General features: G+C 41.9%; 1 protein-coding gene across 1 annotated transcript in view; it reads left to right on the forward strand.

Annotated features, from left to right (window-relative positions):
• Positions 1-2,356: 2,356 nt before the first annotated feature.
• The window catches only part of HGSNAT (heparan-alpha-glucosaminide N-acetyltransferase), a 40,487-nt gene continuing 20,898 nt past the window's right edge, over positions 2,357-21,945 (forward strand). Inside the window, exons 1-7 of the mRNA XM_058289860.2 lie at positions 2,357-2,714; positions 7,088-7,203; positions 13,910-14,046; positions 14,693-14,814; positions 17,898-17,967; positions 20,815-20,884; positions 21,549-21,658. Of these exons, the coding sequence (XP_058145843.1) occupies positions 2,417-2,714; positions 7,088-7,203; positions 13,910-14,046; positions 14,693-14,814; positions 17,898-17,967; positions 20,815-20,884; positions 21,549-21,658 (923 nt within the window). The 5' untranslated portion in view covers positions 2,357-2,416. The remainder of the gene's footprint in view (positions 2,715-7,087; positions 7,204-13,909; positions 14,047-14,692; positions 14,815-17,897; positions 17,968-20,814; positions 20,885-21,548; positions 21,659-21,945) is intronic.

Raw genomic sequence — 21,945 nt, forward strand, 5'->3', positions numbered from 1 at the left:
CAATATTTGTCATTTTGGGTCTGGCTTATTTTACTCAACATGATGTCTTTAAGGTTCGTCCATATTGTTGCATGTATCAGACTACCATTCCTTTTTATGTCTGAATAGTATTCCATTGCAGGTATATACTACATTCTGTTTATCCATTCATTGGGTTGCTTCCACCATTTGGTTATGGTAAATAATTCTGCTATGAATATTGGTGTGAAAATAGCTGTTTGAGTCCCTGTTCTCAAGTCTTTGGGGGTATATACTTTAGAATGGAATTGCTGGGTCAGATGGTAATTCTATGTTTAACTTTCTGAGGACCCATTCAACTTTTCCACAGTGGCTACACCTTTTACATTCTACCAGCAATGCACTAAGGTTCCTATTTCTCCACATCCTCATCTACATGTTACTGTTTTTAAAATTACAGACATCCTGATGGGTGTGAAGTGGTTGTCATTGTGCTAATACTATTATTTTTAAATTTCCAACTGTTTAGGACATAAAAATACAATTGATACTGATTTTGAATTCTGTGACCTTGCTAAACTCATTTAAGTAGCTTTTTTTTAGTAAATCCCTTAAGATTTTCCACATATACAATCACACCATCTTTGAATAAAGTCAAGTTCTATGCTTTTAAATTCTTTTTCTTGCCTTATTGTAATGACAAGGGCCTCTAGTACAATGTTGAATAGAAGTGATGAGGGCAGATCCCTTTGCCTTGTTCTTTTTTTTTTTGTGTAAGATTTACTTATTTATTTATTTCTCTCCCCCTCCCCACCCCAGTTGTCTGTTCTCTGTGTCTATTTGCTGCATGTTTTTGTCTGCTTCTGTTGTTGTCAGTGGCACGGGAATCTGTGTTTCTTTTTGTTGCGTCGTCTTGTGTCAGCTCTCCGTGTGCGTGGCACCATTCCTGGGCAGTTTGCCTTGTTCTTGATCCTAGGGGGGAAATATTCAGTCTTTCGAGTATTGTTACACCTGTAAGTTTTTAATAGATGCTTTTTATCAGATTAAAGAACTTCCCTTCTATTCTTGTTTGCTAAGAGTTTCTACCATGAATTGGTGTTTAACTTTATCCAGTGTTTTTTCTGCCTTCATTGGTCACACAGGGTCATGGGACTTGCTTTGGTTAATGAAATGTGATGAAAGCCACAGATGTCTCTTCTGGTAGAAGCTTTAAGAGCCATCGTGAAATCTGCCACATCGTCTTCCCACTACTACGGTAACGGTGGAAACTCTTAAGGTCAAGATCCAGCATATAGTAAGAGCAAGAACTGAGCTTTTGTTGGGATAAGCCTCACTGAGATTTGGGGGCTGTTTAATAGTGCAGCATAATCGAACTTGCCCTAGGGACAAACTTCTTGCCCTCATGGAGCTTAAATTCTAGTGCAAGAAAAGCAGATGAATATACATTCTAATGTCAGATGGAGATGAGAGCAATGAAGAAAACAAGGTAGATGAAGCACGTTAAGGAACTAGAGAATGAAGAAATGCATTTGGGATTGGGCCAAAAGCCTCCTTGAAGGAGCTAACAGTCGAGCTGAGGCATGCATGAAGTCGGGGAGTGAGCCATAAGGGTGTCTGGGGGGAGGGTGTGTAAGGCAGAGGAACAGCACAAGCACACCCCAAGACAACAACTCCAGGCTCTCTTAAGAAGGCGCTGCACTCTAAAAGGGAAGAGAGAGGGACACATCGACCCAGTGACCTGTCTGGCCCCAGCCAAGGCTTTAGATAAATGTGATTACAAAGGTATTCTTTTGCCAGCAGCATTTTCCGCTCAGCCTTTTTTTTTTTTTTTTTGAGATTCATCCCCGTTTGTCGCACGGAGTTCTGCGTTCTTTACCGGTGTATAATATACCACCATTTATCCATTTTCCCGCTGATGAAGAGTGATTGCTGAGAGGTTTTCGAAACGTCAAACGAAGCTGCTACACACATTGTTGTACACGTTGCCCTACACGGGTGCTGGTTTCTCCAGACACGCAGCCAGCCTGTGGGGTCGCTGTGCTTTTCACTTCATCAGAGACACGCAGAGCTCTTCAGAGTGCCGCCACCACCTGGTGGCTTCCTGAGATGTGTCCCCTCTGGATAGGAAACGCCTGCCTGGCTTACCAAGGTGTTTCCAGGAGAGTACTCTACCACTCTTTAGTCTGGCGAGTGGCTGGATGCAGTTTAGCAAACTTCTGCCAAGGGAAGCGCCGAGGGACGGGGAATCCTCTCCTCCGCGCAAAAACGGGGCAGTCCCGGGCTTTCTTAGGAGGCTGTGCCCAGGGCAGGCCGAGGACCCGCCCCGGCCCGGCCCCCCTCGGGCCTCCGCGGCCGGCGCCGCCCCGGGCGCCTTCCGCCGCCCCTGCCCGCTCGCCCCGCTCCCCGCCCGCGCGTGACTCCGGCGGCGGCGGCGGTGACGGCATCGAGGGCGGCGGCGATGACGGGCGCGCGGCCGCCCGCCGCGGAGGAGCGCAGAGCCGGGGCGCGCGGCGGCGGTGGCTCGCCGGGGCGCGCGGGGCGGAAGCGGCCCCGCGGCGGAGGCCCGAGAGCGGCGGGCGAGGCGGCCGAGGCGCGGAGGCGGCCGGCGGGCGAGGCGGCGGCGGGCAGCATGGGCAGGGCGCCCGCGGCGGGCCGGGCGCTGGCCGCGCTGCTGCTGGCCGCGGCGGGGCTCGGCGCCGCGCTGCTCGCCCCCAGCGCCGCCCCGGGCCGCGGCGCCCAGGCCGCGCCGCCGCCAGGTGAGTGCGCGCGCCCCCGCGCCCGGCTCCCCGCGGCCCCGCGCGCCGCTGCGCCCCCTGCGGCCGCGGCATCCGGGGCCCGCGCCCGGCCTCGCTCGCGCGTCCCCTCCTCTCCGGCCCAGGCGCCGCCCCGGGGCCCGCGCTCTGGAGACAGAACCCTCCCGAAGCGGGTTTCTGCTCGCTCCCCCGAGCCGGGCGTCAGCCCTGTGGGGACTGGGGAGTGGAGGAGCCTGACAATAGCCCCCAAACAGCACCCTTGCCCCCATGGCTGACAAAAGAGAAAAAGAAAAAGCGGCGCGGGCGGGGAGGACGCCGCGATCCCGCGCCGGGCCTCGCGGGGAGCTGCGGCTGCGGGGCGGCTCCGCGCACTGCCCGCCCGGGGCGAGGGCTTGGGGCGCCCTAGCAGGGTTTAGGGACGCCTTTGGTTTGGGGGGCCTGTACCTCCCGACACGCGAAGATCAGTAAGAGCCGGGCCGAGAAAGGGCTGTAGTCGCCCTCCGCTGCCGGCGCGCGTGGAGCCACTCTGAGGGGCCACTGTCTCCAGAGGCCCTGGCGACACGATTTGGTGGGACGGGGTCAAGTCCACGGACAGGCCGCGGGGCGGACGAGCAGGAGCGCGGGGACCCTGCCTCCAGCCGGGGCGCGGGGGTTGCGGGGCTCCCGAAACGCGTTCCGCCTGGGCGGAGGGTGGCGGGGAGAGGCCTCCCGCGCGCTGGCACGACGTCCCCGGGTGACTCTCCCGCGTCTCCTAAAGAGCTCCGGACAGGGGCGAGCCTGCCCTGGGGCGTCTCCCATGCCCAGGCGCCGGGGGGGGGGGGGGGGGCACCCCGGGGGGCACCCCCGCGGCGACGGCTGCACCTCCACGCGTCCCGGCCTCGGGGGCCCGGGGTCCTCCTTTCTCAAGCCCCGGGGCCCTTCCAGCGCGGCGGGGGAGGACAGGCAAAGAGCTCATCGACTCCTCCTCAGCCGGGAAATGGCGGAAAATCCCCAATTCCAGGGCCTCCCTGCAGAACCCGGGAACGAGGGGGACCTTGAGGGCCCAAGAGCGTGTCACACGCCCCTCCCTAGCGAACTCTGCGGCCCGGGAGGGCAGCAGTCCCCATTCGAGCCAGTGTGTGGGGGCCGGCCGACCCCCAGGCTGGGCAGGTGAGACTCACCTGGCCCCTCGCCTCATCCCCTCAGAATCGGGGGGTCAGTGGCTTCTGTGTGTGTCGTTCTGACTCCCCTTTCTCTCCAAGCGGGAGAGAGCCCGTCATAAGTTTTGAAAAAGCATCTTATGTGGTTACTCCTTATATGCTGCCTCCCGCCCCCCATCCAGCCCACATTATCCTTTTATAATTGAGGAAAGGGACCCAGAGAGGTTACATAATCTACCCAGTCACACAGCTTGTCAGGGACCAACCCCCGCGCAGTGCTTTACTCTTTAGAGTTTAGCACCACTTAATAAAAAGAATTATTTTCGGAAAAAAGCGGTTTGTAAATAGTAATTCTATAGGGTGAAGGAGAGCACAGTAGTGTTCTCCAGCTCTCCTCCTCCCAAACCTTCTCTCAGCAGTGTCGGCAGGCTCTAGTGCCGCCTGGTGCCCAGGTTTGGGCTTGAGAACTTCTTGCTAAGAACTCCATCCCCGTATGATCGGAGGACTCAACATTTAGTTGAAAAGAAAAAAAACCCAGAAAAGTCTTTAAACATATGCCCAGCAGGGTTGCTCTCCTGAGCAGAGAGCTAGCGCCAGGAATTAAATATGTAGGAAGGAAGATAAGGCGTCCGATTCAAACTGCAGTCACCCCAGCTCTATTGACAAGTGGTCTTGCTGGGTTTATTTCCTCACCAAGACAATGGAGACAGGAAGCGAGACAGGGAGTTGTCCTCTTGTACAGAATGCTCCCCAATTGTTGCCCTGGTATTTCTTGGGTCAGCTCTGTGGGAAGTTGACAGCTTTCTCATGAAGGTGAGACTCAGGTCCATTATTATTATTATTTAAAGATTTATTTTTTATTTATTTCTCTTCTCTTTCCCCCACCCCATTGTCCATTCTCTTGTGTCCATTCCCTGTGTGTTCTTCTGTGTCCACTTGCATTCTTGTCAGCGGCACCGGGAATCTGCGTCTCTTTTTTTTCTTGCTGTGTCAGCTCTCCGTGTATGCAGCGCCATTCCTGGGCAGGCTGCACTTTTTTTTGGCGCTGGGCGGCTCTCCTTACGGGGTGCACTCCTTATGGGGTGCACTCCTTGCGCGTGGGGCTCCCCCTATGCGGGCGACACCCGTGCATGGCAGGGCACTCCTTGCGCGCATCAGCACTGCGCGTGGGCCGCCAGCTCATCACACAGGTCAGGAGACCCTGGGTTTGAACCTTGGACCTCCCATGTGGTAGGCGGACGCCCTATCCTTTGGGCCAAATCTGCTTCCCTCAGGTCCATTTTAGAGGTCACATTTATTTGATGGCTTAGTAACTGGGTCTTGTGTGAGTTTGAGTGAGAGAGTGATACACACTCTGTTTTTTTTAAAGTTCAAACAATGCAAAAAGATACAAAGAGGAAAGTGTCAGAATCACCTGCCCTCTAGTCACAGACCCTTCTGCTGTGGCCCTCCACCTTGGCTGTACAGTGGAATCACCTGGGGAGATTTTATGACCTCCTGTACCTGGGCACAGTCCAGGGTGGAGCCACTGCTTTGATTTGTTTGTTTGACCTTCCCAGATAATTCTGATATTCAGTGAGGATTGAGGGCCCCTGCACAGTCCTATAAAACAGTCATGATGATAAAAGCTTCCAGAGTCTAAAATTCACACTTAAAATCTAAGCATAAACAAGAACCTCTTCCACCAATGAACTCCCAGGTGAAGACTGAAAAAGCAACTCTTAGAAATATAAACAGTAGTGATTCCAACTGTAAAGGGATGATGATGTTTAGAAAAATTACAAAAGGAAAGGGTCAACAGATAGTGACTCTAAATTTGACGGTGGAAATCATCAAAACTCAACCAGGGAATTGAAAAAGAAAAGTATTTTAAAACAACTATGAGAAATATGCCAAAGGACTTAAAAGCTGTGTATGTAAGGAAATGATACAAATACCTAAGAAGTCTAAGACCTCAGTGAAGTGGCTACATGAATAAGAATTCCAGCAGTTAACACGAGGAGAAAATACAGTAAACGGATGGAAAATATCCTCAAACTTGCTAATCAAAAAATAATAAAATTATTATTTATATAATAAAGAGGTGTTGTTTTATATCCCTCAAGCAAATAAGTGAGGGGAAAAAATTACAAAGTACAACACTGTCCTGCTGCTAGTGAACACTTAGGTCTCAGAAGCCTGGGTAGCCATAGAGGTTCTGGGCGGTGTGGTGAGACCAACCTGAGATTAAATCCTGGTGGTTGGCTAGGTGACCTTACACAAGTTACTTAACCTCTCTTAAGTCTCAGATTCCTCATTCATAAAATAAATACACACACCAGTAACTGATAAGGCTGTTGAGTCATTTGAAATAATGTATATAAAGTACCTACTGAGTGCATAGGGTGGGGTATACAATAATTGTATAATTTTTTATGTTACCCGGGAGTTCACAATCACCACAGTTGTTGTTATAATCAGCACAACTAAAGTGAAGAAGATTTTGGCAATATGTTTCAAAAACTTGAAGTTTACAGGCATTTTGGTTGGAAATTGCACTCCTGGAAGTTCATTCTTAAGGAACTCTGTTAAAAGAAGAGCCTGTTTTCAGAGGTATAAAGGATATTTTTTTTTTTTCTAATATAGTCTTCTTTTAAATAGATTTATTTTAAAATTTATTTCGAGCCACCCCCTTGTTGTTTGCATTTGCTGTGTCTGTTTTTTGTGTGCTGGTCTTTTTTTTTTTTTTTAGGAGGCACTGGAAACTGAACCCAGGACCTCTGCTGTGGGAAGGAAGCACCTAATCGCTTGAGCCACTTCTGCCCCCTGCTTTCATGTATCTCTCATTATGTTTTCCTCCTTGTGCCACTTATGTCATCTTGTTGCACCAGCTCGCCATGCCTGCCTGTTGCATCAGCTCATGATCTTGCTTGTCTTCTTTAGGAGGCCCAGGGAACCAAACCTGAGATCTCCCATGGGCTGGGCCGGAGGGAGCTCAGTCGCTTGAGCCACATATGCTTCCCCGTAATTTATTATAATAGGAAGATATGGGGAGAAATTGGAAATAAGATGAAATGAAAAAGGAAGAAACAACTTTTAAAAGTATTTGAACACTTCTCTGCCACGTGCTTTATAAATATCTCATTCAGCCTTCCTGACAATACCTATGAATTACATAAGGGCAGAAGCATTTGAGAAACTTACCTTGCAGGTGTTTTTTTTTTCTTTAAAAGAAACTTTCTTCCTAATTCTTACCAGATTCAGACAACAAAAGGCCCGTAGAACTGAAGATGGATCAGGCTTTGCTGCTCATTTATAATGAACTACTTGGGACGAACTTGACCATCTACTGGAATTCTGAACACTGTTACCAAGTATGTATTGTGCTCATCACAATTTTGGTCGCTTTGGGGCAAGGTTGATATGAGCCTTAATACTTCCATACCTGAAGCTCTTCATATGTTAACTTCAGTGTTACAGGTAAGGAGACAAACCAGTTACTTTTTGACGAGTCAGAAAGAAATATAAGCAGGGAGGATGTCTACCAACGAGCAGTGCCGATTCCTTTTTCCTTACCCATCTTTCTAAAAAGCACTTGACAGTGATGAGCCAAATTGAGAGATCATGTTTTCTTTTACTTCTTTGTTTAATATATAACCCTCTTGCTGTACCAGAGAAGGAAGGAAGGAGGAGTGAGATAAATGCATGTTCTCCAAGGGTGAGTGTTACGAGAACAGAGGGGAGGCACAAGTTGCCTGCAGTGGCAGTTATTCCTGGGATCTGCCTCTGATAATAAGGAATTTATTTTATCTGAAGGTTTTACTCTTATTCCAGACTTTGTTGTGTTTTTAAGGACAAGGCTATAGTCTTCCATTTAAAGTAAAATATTCTCTTAAAAAAAAATTCTCTATTTCCAAATTGAGAGCATCATTGTAGCAGGAGGAAACTGTGTACTGACCTGTTTACTGTAAATAACTTTTAAAAACAGACAAAAACAAAAAATCCAGTCTGGCAACTGACTGAAAGGATGATAGAATAACACATGATAACTCCTCTATTTGATTAAATCCATCAATCAAAATCTGTAAGATAATATGAAACAAAATCTGTAATTTTTAAAAAAGTATCCCGTAATAAAATATTTGTCAGCTTACAAAGACATAAAATAACTGAAAAAAAAAAAAATCAACAGTAGCTGAAATGGAAAAGCCACAAGAATCACAGACACTTCAGAGAATAAGCAAAGTATCTTATAAAAGACTGAAAAAAGGCCTAAAATCAAAGGAAAAATAAGGTGAGGGAAAAGACTACATTATGAGGGTGTTTGCTGTAGGGCAAGTGAGAGCATCATTAGAATTTTAAAAATGTAGTCATTGGCATAAAACTCAGTGACACAGGTGACAGATTAAAGAATCAAATCCAAAATTATTTTTAAAAATATTTTAATAGAATTAATTAGCTAAGTTAGAGTCGTTCAAGGGGAAAATCTGCCAACTGATTTTAAAGAGGTTGGAGGTAATTTGTCGAGGGAAGACATGTAAAAGAGTGGTTCAGGGTTTGTACTTAATTGTAATAATAGGAAGTATCCTGTAATTGCAAAGAAGATCTTAGCCTGGAAATTGAAAGTACATGGTAAACAACAGAGAATGATGTTTAAACATAAACTGTTTTGAATTTTGAGCTTTCATGATAATTTTAAAATCGTCAAGCACCTGTAGCTTATAAGAGAGTCAGGCATTCACATGAAAATTTGAACAACTGCGTTTAGTGAATCAGACAAAAATCTGGAGATGGTGGACTAATATCTTTAAAATATTTAAGAGTGAAGGTAAACCCTAGAGGTCAGTTACCTACTGAGATGAGAATGTCCTTTCCTCTTCTCTCTCTCTTTAAAGTAGAAAGACCTTTATAGACTCATACACTTTTTTTCTTTTAAAGTACTGGGGCCGGGATACCCAGACCTCATATGGGAAGCCAAAGCTCAATCATTGAACTACATCTGCTCCCTGAGTTGATTTTATCATTTGTTTATTTGTTTGTTGTTTTGTTTCTGTTTTAGGAGATACTAGGGATTGAACCTGGACCTTGTATGTGGGAAGCAGGTGCTCAACCACTTGAGCTGCATCGACTCCCCTAGACTCATAGACATTTAAAAAAATGTATAATCCAGATTTCAGAGCTTGACAGATAGCTTTGAGTCAGCTAAAAACACTTGCAATGTGCTAGCAAGTTCTTTTCAAAGAGAATAACTGGAGAAAGGTTGTTGTATTGCTAACTATGAGTGATTATTATAATTGACTAAGTAAAAGTAAGATATAACCGATAATGCCAGAAGAAGAAAACTGCTTTTCAGAATGTTAAACCAATTTACTTAGGGGATCTGGAAGTAGGGAGAAGAATTGGGAAGTGGGGAGTAGGAGAGGAATACTGGGTTTTTGTTGCATTAAGATTTTATTGCAAAGTAGTTATTACTTTTGAATGTTTAAAATTTCCAAACATATTAAAGTAAACAATATTTAGTGTATTATAGGTAGAAATGTTCTAAGAATGATAAACTTAATACTTAGTGTTACTCTGTCTTAAAAAAGAGGAATACGTGCTATCGAAAATACATAATGAAAAAAGACAGTGAACATAGAGAGGGAATTTAGGATAATTGAGTCTAGACCAATTTGTATGCATTCCACAGTCTCATAACAACAAAAAAATACAAATTCATATAATGGGAGAAATTCTTTGGAGATGCAAAAATAATCTAATAAGTAATAAGCCATGGGGAAATCATATAGAATTTAAAACTATATCGGGAAACGGACTTTGGCCCAGTGGTTAGGGCGTCTGTCTACCACATGGGAGGTCCGCGGTTCAAGCCCCGGGCCTCCTTGACCCGTGTGGAGCTGGCCATGCGCAGCGCTGATGCGCGCAAGGAGTGCCGTGCCACGCAAGGGTGTGCCCCGCGTGGGGGAGCCCCACGCGCAAGGAGTGCGCCCCGTAAGGAGAGCCGCCCAGCGTGAAAAGAAAGAGCAGCCTGCCCAGGAATGGCGCCGCCCACACTTCCCGTGCCGCTGACGACAACAGAAGCGGACAAAGAAACAAGACGCAGCAAATAGACACCAAGAACAGACAACCAGGGGAGGGGGGGAAATTAAATAAATAAATAAATCTTAAAAAACAAAAAAAAAACAAAAAAAAAACTATAATACAAACAGGTATTTCCTAGGAAAATTCTTTGGCCTGGCTAAAGCAATTCTTAGGGAAAATATATTGATTTAAATGTTTGTAAAAATAAAGATGATGGTTATAGAAGTAGCGCCTTTTATGTTCTGGAGGCCTGCTGTGTCTTAGCTGTGTTATATTGCATTTAATCTTCACAACAATCCACTAGAGACGATATATGGGTTTTTCAAATGGTGACACTGTGATTAAGAGAAATAAAGTGGCTTTCTCCAAGTTATCCTGCTGTTTGTGGCAGCATTGGGATTCACACTCCTTACTTCAAATGCTGTGCGTTCTTAGGAACCTGCTTTATATTAATCTGAAAGAAAAGGGGAAATGCAATTTTGAGTAGGCATATCAGGGTTTTAGAAAGCAAGCAAATAAATATAATCATTAGAAACAGAAGGGAAAAGAAATCAATAAAAATAATAAATATGTAAACTTGAAAATGAGAAAAAGAATTGAGATAAGAATGAGTCAAGTCACGAGATTATTTATTAAAATAAAAGTAATACAACCAACAAATTACTAGTAACTTTAAGGGAACAATGAAAATGAACAAAATTAGACATTAGGAAAAATACGTAAACTTAAGTTAAAACAATTATGGTCCAATGAATAGTTATAAGGTGGTAAATTTAAAATTCAAAAACTGATTTCTTTTAAGAAACATGTAAATATTAAAGAAATTGAGAGCATAAATAATTAGTAACTGATTGAGAAATCTCAAAAGTTATAAAGAACTTCTCACCAAAAAATTTTTTTTCTTTAATTCTCATCCTAACATAACAACAAAAAAGACAGCTTGCTCTCTCATTTATTCTGCATTATAGATAAGGTGTTTACCTTAAAATTGGACAAAGACATGAAAAGAAATGCAGGTCAGTCTAATTAGTACTACTCTAAAAATCTTTTTTTTTTTTTTGTATTTATTTACCCCGCCCCCACCGCCCCCAGCTGTTTTCGCTGTCTGTGCTCTATGTCCATTCGCTGTCATTCTTCTGTGTCTCTTCTCTTCTCTTCAGGTGGCACCAGGAACTGATCATGGGACCTTCTGGAGTGGGAGAGAGGCGCTCAATCTCTTGTGCCACCTCAGCTCCCTGGTCTGCTGCACCTCTTACTGTCTCTCCTCTGTGTCTCTTTCTGTTGCATTATCTTGCTGTGCCAGCTCTCCACACGGGCCAGCACTCCACGTGGGCCAGCTTGCTGGGTGGGCCAACTTGCCTTCACTAGGAGGCCCCAGAAATCGAACCCTGGACCTTCCATATGGTAGACAGAAGCCCACTTGCTTAAGTCACATCCGTTTCCCAACTCTCAAAATCTTAACTAAAATTCTATCAAATAGTGCAGAATTGTAGCATATTGAATGATTTACTTAAGATCTTTTATGATTTTTTTTCCTTGAGGAATCTATGTAGGTCATATTTAAAGAAAATGATAACTTTAACAGAAAAATTATAGGTCAAATGGAGAGCTAGCTACTGTATCCTGATGTGAAGACTAAACAGGAAAAATGGCAGTACTTCCTAAATGTGTTCATCATTTAACACAGTTGCTGTTAATATTGCAGTAGAATACTTTATCAAAATCTACATAAATCTGAAATGTGAAAAAGTAGATTAGTAAGAGAATCAAATCATGGCCCAAAGGAAGAACGGACAGTACTTAGTCTTACTGTAACAGATAAGACATATTGCAAAGCCATGGTGATTTGTATAGCCAAAAAAAAAGAAAGACCAACCGACCAAAGTGAGACTAAAAAGTAAACCCTAATTTACTTAAGAATTTAACAGAGCTACAACTAAAGCCATGGGAAAAGGTATTTGAAATTACTGTATGCCATCTATCAAATACTCCACACAGTTTCAAGTAAAAAACAAAAACAAGAATACCAAAAACTGACAAACTTTAAAAACATGCTAAAAAAGGCAGAATAATTTTTTTTAAACTAATGAAGCAATAGAAGAAATAATGAGGGAGTGGATATAGTTCAAGTGGTCGAGTGCCTGCTTCCTGTGTACAAGATCCTGGGTTCAATCCCCAGTACCTCCTAAAAAAAAGGGAAATAATGAGCCAGATTAATATGACTATATAAAAATTTAAAAACTTGTATTTGGAAATAACAAAATATAGAAGAAAACATTAGAATGGAAAAAAAGAGATGGTTAAAAGTTTAACATTACACTATATGAAGTTATATTTATAAGATTATATTCAAGGAACTTAATTTCTAACAGATAGTTCACACCATAGGAAACATAATAGCAAAAGAATAATTATTCATTTAATCTACTTTTAATTAAAAATGTCATCTTAATACTGAGATATCATAAATAGATGGTAAGTGAAGAGGAAAGAAAAATGATTTAAAATCCTGCTAGTGAGAAATATGTTATTGTAATTTTACTTACATTAGTATGATTTGGCCACATATAACAAGAACCATTAAAATGATTTTTTTAATTCCATAATCTCACTTTTCAAAATTTATTTTAGGGAAAGAATTTAAAGGAAGAAGAACATCAAATGTAAATCTTTTAAAGCAATATAAAAGTTTTGAAAGCAACCTAAATATGCACAATTGTAGTATTTAATGGAACATAATACAACCATTAAACATTATAAATATACAAATTAGGTAGAATCATGAAAATCTGAATGTATGGTGAATATTTAATAAGGGGGATTGTAAATGTGAGGAATAGAATTGATGATAACACATGGTATAATCAACACTGCTGATGTATAAATGTGATTATGGCTAAAAGGGGTAGTCTAGGGACGTTAATGTGAATTGAAAAGAAAGCTAGAGGATAATCTAGGGACTATATTGCATAGTATTTTTGGTGGTAGATGATGATAGTACAAACACAAGAATATTCCTTTATTCCAAGATGTTAAGAATATGGGAGATGCATGGGAAAAATAAAACTAATTTTACATATATGATAAAGTAAACAGTAATATTGTAATTTTTAGAATATGGAGATGCATGGGAGAAATAAACTAACATATAGTAAACAGTAATACTGTAATATTTTTACAGTAATGACAAAGAGGATGCTATATCTATGCTAAGGGTTAATAATAGGGGGCATATAGGATCTTTCCTTTTGGAGTAATGAAAACGTTCTGAAGTGGATTGAACTGATGAGAGCACAGCTCTGTGATGAAACTGAGAGCCACTGAGTGTACACTTTGAATGGATTGTGCAAAGCAGGGGCCCATATAACACAGTGAACCTGTGGTGAATGATGGACTGTGGTTAACTGTGCAAATATGAGACTGTTCTCTCATGAACTATAACAAATATAAAATACTAATACATGGGGTTAACAGTATGATGGTTTGTGGGAAAAATACACCAGATATAAGCTGTGGACTATAGATAACAGTAAATACTATGTTCATTCATCAGTTGTAGCAAATGTGTCACAACAATGTAAGGTGTTGGTAGTGGGGGAATGTATAGAAATCCTGTTTGCTATTCATGGTTGTTTTGTTAATTCATAACTTCTCAAATAAAAAAAAGGGAAAAAATTTTTTGATTAAAAAAATTACAAATATGAAAATTGGGTAGAATCATGGAAATTTGTTAATATAAAGTAAAACCATAGAATGCAAAATTTAAGTTATATTATGTGAAAAATTGCTAATGAATAAATATTGTGTATATAATTAGTTCTTGTTTTAATAAAAAATCACAGGTAAGTTTTATCTAAATTGTTAACATTTAAAAGGTTCTTTATATAAGTATGAAGGAAAAGTCATCGCAAGATCTTCAGTTAGATGTTCCTGTCCCCTAACGATCAACAAACCTTCAAAAACCCCTAACAGTTTACTTTTTGTGCTTTTATTTTGTAGTGCTTATATCAGGTTCTGGTAAATGTTTCAAGGAGTAGAAAACTTGGGAAGCCTGGCATTGCAGCTGTGGCAGTGAGCACCCAGCATGGGTCTCTTCTGCAAATTAATGATACCGTGGAAGAAAGAGAAGTTTGTAGGTCTGTACTTGTTTTTTTTTTTTTTAAGATTTATTTTATTTTATTTCTCCCCACCCCAATCCCAATTGTCTGTTCTCTGAGTCTATTTGCTGCGTGTTCTTCTTTGTCTGCTTCTGTTGTTGTCGGCGGCACGGGAATTTGTGTTTCTTTTTGTTGCGTCATCCTGTTGTGTCAGCTCTCCGTGTGTGTGGCACCGTTCCTGGGCAGGCTGCACTTTCTTTCGCGCTGGGCGGCTCTCCTTACGGGGTGCACTCCTTGCGCGTGGGGCTCCCCTACGCGGGGGACACCCCTGTGTGGCAGGGCACTCCTTGCGCGCATCAGCACTGCATGTGGGCCAGCTCACCACACGGGTCAAGGAGGCCTGGGGTTTGAACCATGGACCTCCCATGTGGTAGACAGACGCCCTAACCACTGGGCCAAGTCTGCTTCCCTGTACTTGTTTTTGATGTTTACCTAACGGAAGCCTGAATTTTCTATCTGCTTTTTTTCCTATTTGGTTTTTTATCTTTTCCTCCCTTTAAAATATTTTTCTGTCTTTCCTGATCTCACCTAGGAAGGCATACCACTCTGCCTTGATGACATTAGCAACATTCCACTCTTTATTCCTAATCTAACCATTTTTCTTAATTTTACCTATTCATTGTAGGCTGGAATACAAATTTGGGGAATTTGGAAACTATTCTCTCTTGGTAAAACGCCTCCACAATGACGTCAATGAAGTTGCTTGTGACGTGGTTGTCAATGAGAATCCAGTTGACAGCAACCTTCGTAAGTATATGCTGCTCCTTTCTTTAATGCCTGTTTTAAAGGTTTCAGTTTTTGGGTGCTGTTTGTAAAGCAGAGCAGTCCATGATACTTTCTGTAATTTAAAACCTGGATTATAGGTTATCTACCTCATTTAGGTTTTAGTATTCAGTGTTTCCTGTGTGTGTCTTATGCTGACCATCCAGAGATCCACGTAGGTAAGGAGACATCATTCATTCTCTAGTAATTCCAATGAGGAAAATCTGTTGCTCCGAGCCCCCACCCCCACCCATTAGAGAATATTGTGTATCTTGCCTTTGAAAGAGCAGTAGTGAATCCCAGTGGCATTAATAAATACTGTTCATAAAGAAGCCATTGACGGGGGTGGATGCAGCTCAAGTGGTTGAGCACCTGATTCCCATGTATGAGGTTCTGGGTTCAATCCCCAGTACCTCCTAAAAGAAGAAAAAAGAGAAGCTATTGAAGACTGTGGGGTATTGTTTAAAGAACTTAGAGGCCAATAGGAAGGAGCCAAGGTGGAACAAGTTAAGCACCAAAAAGAATAACGAATGTAATTGATGGAAACACATTGAATGTACACCATCATGAAACTAGAAAGAGAGACAGACCCCTCCACACCCAACAAAAACAAAAGCCAAAACAATTCTTTGGTTCCCTTTGGAGGTAACAAGGCGCCGGATGCTAACTACGATAATTTAAAATACAATGGAAAGGGAAGATTTAAACATTTATCCTGCCTTTCCTGCTTTAACTGTATTTCAGGATAACAAATAGCTCTAGTTGATGCGGGTAAGGTTTTTACAGAAGAATTCCGGCTGATAAATGTGGACTTTACGAAGGGGGAGTCTGGCTTTGACCATCTTAACACATTGCTCGGTCACATGATCAGTCGCAGTTGGTGCCTCCAGATGTGATACGAGCACCACCTATGCCATATTCTTACCGAAAAAAGTTGAACTTGAATCTAGTCAAGCCTTTCAAGCTAAATTCCCAGTTCCAGAAAGTATGGGGATTAGAAGAGCAAGTTAAATGATACCAAGAGGAAACATACAGACAAATCTAGAACATGAGACATATCAACAGGACAGCTACCCGTTTAAAACAAGTCCATGGCATGGAGAAAAAGGGAGGGGGGCAGCTTATGACCGAATGAGACATACCAAGTAAATGCAAAATGTGAACCTTGTTTGGATCCTGTTTTGAACACAGTAACTGCAAAAATATATTTTGAGACAACATGCAAGATTTGAATATGGACTCAGTGTTAGATGTTTACCAGGGAATAGTTGTCAATTTTGTATGACATTGTGGTTGTATAACAAAAGATCCATTTCAAAAACATTCCGTATTTTGAAACAGTTTTGGACTTACGGATAAGTTGGCAAAAAGATGAGTTTCCATATACCCTCTACTGAATTTCCCTTAAACTTCTATACCATGTAAACCATAGCACATGTATTAGGGTTCTCTAGGGAAACAGAATCAACAAGCGGTATCTGTTGATAGTAAGAGATTTATCAGAGTTTCTCATGCAGTCGTGGGGATGCACAAGTCCAGGTTCCGCAGGCAGGCTGCAACCAGGGGCTCCAGTGAAAGTCCAGTGAAGATTCTTGATGAGTTCTGGGAGATGTTGGCTGTCCAAAGACGAGCTGGGAAATTCTTTCTCAATGTTGGAATCACTTCCCCTTTTAAGGGATTCAAATGATTTGGTAAAGCATCACTCATTGCTGATGGCAGTCTCCCTGACTGATGTAATAATAACCAGCTATTTATGATTTACCACTGCAGTAAAGTCAGTGATGACTAAAGTCCATAAATGCCCTGGTATTACAGATAGCCCAGTGCTTGCTTGACCAAACAACTGGGCACAATTACCTGGCCAAATTGACACAATAACCATGACAGCACATTTATGCTATAGGACAATGATTGAAACCAGGAACTTAACACTGATGCAATATATTAACTGACCAACAGATTTCTCTGATTGTCTCGTCTAATCTACTTTTTCTGGTCCAGGATCCAATCCAGGATGCCACATTGCATTTAGTTATTGAGTCTCCTTTGTCCCCTTCAATCTAGGACAGCCTCTCAGTCTTTCTTTGTCCATCATGACCTTGACATTTCTGAAGATGCTGGCTAGTTATCATGTAGACCACCCCTCAATTTAGATTCACCTGATGTTTTCTCATAATTAGGGAGGGGTGATGCGCTTTTGTGTGAATATTGTAGAAGCGATGGTGTGTCCTTCTCAGTACATGATGTTAGGAGGTGCATGATGTTGTTATGTTGCTTAAAAGATCCATATGCTTTATTTTTTTTCCCAGAGATTTATTTATTTATTTCCACCCCCTTGTTGTTGTTGTTTGCATTTGCTGTGTCTGTTTGTTGTATGTTTGTCTTCCTTTTTTTAGGAGGCACCGGAAACTGAAACTGGGACCTCCCGTGTGGGAGGGAGTTGCCTAATCACTTGAGCCAATTTTGCTCCCTGCTTTATTGTGATTTCATTATGTTTTTCCTCCTTGTATCTCTTGTAGCATCATCTTGTTGCATCAGCTCACTGTCTTGTTCATCTTCTCTAGGAGGCACCGGGAACTGAGCCTGGACCTCCCATGTGGTAGGCAGGAGTTTAATCGCTTGAGCCACATCTGCTTCCCCATATGCTTTAGAGATCCATGTAGAGATGAAGGGTGGACAGATGAAATGACATAATAATATTTGGAATTTGCTTTCAAATATTTCAGCCAAAAAAAAGAGGCAGGGAGGTAGTAAAAGATGAAGCAAGAGTGACAAAAATCTCGATAGTTCTAGAATCCCAGTGATAAGATATATACAGGTTCATTGTAAACTTCCACTTTTGTGTCTGTTTGATATTTTTCATAATGGAAATTAGTGCTCCGCTTATGAGGAATGGTCTCAGTTGTTTGATAGGAAATTTAACATGAGGATCAAGGGCTTTTCCCTCATATGTTTTCATTTTTGCTTTCCATGTTCACGCATGGGTTAAATGTAATGATACGGCAACTTTGATGCTCCTGATGACATTTGTGGAGTGAATGCTTTTTCTTTTTCTTTTCTTTTTATAGCTGTGGTCATCGCCTTCCTTATTGGTCTGACCCTCGTCATTTCAATATCCTTCCTGAGGTTCTTAATGAGGTGAGCAGAATTGAGGGGGGTGGGACACAACGGGGAAAAGGAGAACATGGAAGTAACGTATCCAGAAAGGCTGGTTTTAACCCAGCAGATGAGCTGTATTCCATGTTTAAATGAAGATTCACTGTGCGTCCTCCATGCCCAGCCCAGCCCTACTCATTTAGAAGAAGGCGTACTCCCTGACCTCAGGGAGGTGATAACCTGGTTCTAAAGGATTTTGCCTTTGATCATCCCACATGGCTGAGAAGGTAGAAGAAAATGCTTGGGAAATACTCATTTCCTGGACGAAGTTCCCATCCTGCTTCGCCCCAGGTGGGAGGGGCTGCGGCCATCCTACGAGGAGGCTGCCACGCTGGGCTCTCTTCTGGCCCTGAGCCCCGAGGGCCACGCCTCCAGCCCAGCTTCCTAGCTCTCTCCCAGCCTGGGATGCTGGTGGGAAAGGTGGAGGGCGAGGGGCCGCCTCTGGGTCTCCCTGTGGTCGCCCTGCCTTTGGTTCAGCTTAGCCAGCCTGGAGAGGGATTGTGCTGTCCTCTGCCTGGCTAGCAGCGATTCTGGCGAGAGGGAACTAGCAGATGAGAAAAGAGGGAGGAGAGTAAAATAGATCCAGGTCTAGTTTCATCACCTTTCAAAGGAAGCCGCTTTCATGTTTTAAAAAGACTTAACACTGAATTGTCACCTCTTCAACCTGCTAGGGTCTCTGGAAGGCTCACCAGGTTTCTTTGGTGAGCTGGATCTAAACTGATGAACGAAACAAAGCCAGCCCTTAGAGGATGCCCTGGAACTTTGGGGAGTTTATGCACTTTGGCTCTACCTCTGTGCATCCTAGAAATAGTTTAATGCCAAGTAGGAGAAACATGACTGTGTGGTAAGGGCAAAAGAACTTGCTGCCTAGAAGCAGACATGTAACTTAACTGCTTTTGAGAGACCTAGTGCAATTCCAGCAGAGGAGTTTCATTTCTTTGAATTAAGGTATCATGTTGTCGACCTTCTGATAAGTTGCAAATGCTGCTCCAGCTTATTAGGGTAAGTTTTCATTCAGTGTTTTTAATATGCACGGGCCTATTACACCACTTTTTAAAGTAATTGAGTGCTGAGATCAAACACTTGCAAAAATAAGAAATTCCATCCTCCCCCGCTATGGAATTAGAACTCGCCTTTGTAAGTGAGTCTGGCCTTGTGCAGCCTGTGAGCAGGGTGCTGTTGTCGGCAAAGCGTTCCCTGGCCCTTCACCTGCTGGCATAGCCATGCAAGTCCAGGCAAGTGCAGGTTAGCCTGCCCAAAAAAGAATCTGGAAAAGCAGTGCGAATAAAGCACTACTTTATCGATTTATTATTTATCTCTTCTTTTTACTTGGGGAACAAGCATATATGAGATGTGTGTTTTTTTGTTTTTCAAAGATCTTTACTTCTCCTTTTCATGCTTCCTTAAATGTCTCTATTTTAATATTTTTCATGTGACAGCGACGTTATTAGTGCTGAATAAACTAGGAATGGGAGCTGAATTGTGGGGGCAAAGAGAAGAAATTAAAAACATGTACACTGGGGAGCTGATGTAAGCTCAAGTGACTGAGAGCTCACTTCCCACATACGAGGTCCTGGGTTCCATCTCCAGTACCTCCTTAAAACACAAAAAAACACATATGCATTGGATATAATGTGATCACATTTGGATACTGATTTGAACAATTCACCTGTTTAAAAAACATTTGGGGACAGTCGGGGATATTGAACTGTTTCTGATGACATTAAGGAATTATTATTTAAAGATGTGATAATATTCTGGTTATATTTAAAATTTAAAAAGCCGTTATCTTTTTGAGATACATACTGAAGTATTTGTGGATGAAATGATATGCTGTCTGGGATTTTCTTTAAAATACTCAGTCCAAGAAAGGAGTGAGAGGCAGTGGGTGGGAGTATAGACAAAAGAAGTTTGGTCATGGTAAGCACTTGTTGAAACTGGGTGATGGTTATGTAGAAGTTCATTATACTAGTTCCTTCCTTACTACTGTTTATGCTTGAAACTTTCCATGACCAAAGGGGAAGAAAGAAAAGGGAAAAAAACCCCTATGCATTAGATAATTCAGTTGTGGCAAAGATTGTGCAAAACAAATGGGTGGTTGTGTGCTTGTCAAGCTAAGGTATAGTTTATGAAAGATTCTTTTCCAAGTAGAAATTTCATTTTAAAGAAAAAAAAAACCAGTTAATATATTTATCTTTTGTTATCATGCTGATCAATTTAATACCATCTGGATATCATTTTGATCTAATGCAACCACATGGGAAAAAAAACAACAAATAATTATAGGAACTATTTGAATCACTTCAAAATTACTTCCAAATTTTCTGAGTGTACAGTCATGCATTTTTATTTTGTTACAATCAAGAATGCAAATTGGGCTTTTGCTTTTATATTTAATAGTTTATTTTCATATTTCCTTGTATGGGGACCCACATTCTTGTTATTTTAAAACTGTATTTTAGCCTGTCACACAACTGTGAGCATTTGGTTGTTTTTAATTATTCGCTATTGTAATTTTAATAATATTCTTAATAAGAAACCCGGCCAGGTTAATTATCTCATATAACCCTCACAAAAATTCTTTAATGAAGACTCTATCATATTTACTGTTTTATTGATGAGGAAATTCTGCGGTAAAAAATATACATTTATAAGTATTGCTCCTATAAGCTTGGTTTCTACTTTTGCTTTGTTAAAAACTTTAAAGAATGTTTTAATTCTTTGACTCATATAGAATATAAACCTTAGATTAACTTATTTTAACATATCTAATTATTTTGAAAATTCTGCCAAAGAAAATAAATCAACTGAGCCTTTATTTATTTACAGTTTGGATGAATTTAATAATTGGATTTCTAAAGCAATAAATTCTCGAGAAACTGATCGCCTCATCAATTCTGTGAGTTATTAGAATGCATCATGTGTAGTCTGGGTGTTTTTCTAAATTTGAAGTTTACAATTCCCTACTTAATTATTATTTTTAGTTTAATCTTAATTAATTTTGTGGCAGGCAGGGCATGTGCCCTATATTTTTAATAAATAGCAGCCTTCCCCTTAGCTTCTTTTCTTCATGAGGTTGAAATTCTGGGCCATAGTATGAAGTGGAGATATTTTTCACACTGCAGAGAAATAAGTGTATTGTGGAATCTATGCTGTTAAGTAGAGGGTGTCAAAATTAAAACAGAAGAATAAAGAGGCATCAATATTAAGTCTATAGATGCTGATGGCCTACTGTAAGGATTAAATATATCATTAAATTTGTGTTAATGAATTCAGTCTCGTTTCTGCACACATTTGCTTCTACTCTTGTACTCGGTGCACTTGTGGACCAGTTCTTTGTGGCTCTTTATCAACATTGCCACTGGCAAGCTCAGCAAAATGCACAAAACACAAAGTGAAAAATGAAACCTCTGGATCTTTACAAAAGCAAATTAAAGTACTGCTCAGAAAAAATATTTTAACTTTCCACTCTGTTAATTTCTTCCCTAAAAAATGGTAAAATGAAATGGACTCATTGGCATTAGGAATTGACATCTCCTTCTCCTTCTCTTCTTTTCCTGAAGGATCTGGGATCTCCAAGCAGGGCAGACCCTCTCGGTGGAGATGCCCAGTCAGAACCATGGCGCCCGCCCACCCCTCCCCACCGCCTCCGCTGCGTGGACACGTTCAGGGGGTACGTGGGGGCTGCCTTGTAACACGGTGGGCACAGATACTTGTAGGATCACATTTTATGTGTACGCACACTGTTAATATAAGGTCATTCTTTTACATGCTTTTTATTTTCTACTTCAGAAAATATTTCTTGGATGTAAAGTTAATGTCAGCAGCCTCCCTTTTCCTGAAAACTGCCAATATAATATGTTGATGAAGAAGAGTGGTGTGACAAGGCCAGAACCATTTTCCACTTATATGTCAATTCTGCTCAGTGCAAGTCATTTGCATTTGGGCAAGTGGCTGTAC

Source organism: Dasypus novemcinctus, chromosome 29 (assembly GCF_030445035.2).
Source record: "Dasypus novemcinctus isolate mDasNov1 chromosome 29, mDasNov1.1.hap2, whole genome shotgun sequence".
NCBI classification, from domain to species: domain Eukaryota; kingdom Metazoa; phylum Chordata; class Mammalia; order Cingulata; family Dasypodidae; genus Dasypus; species Dasypus novemcinctus.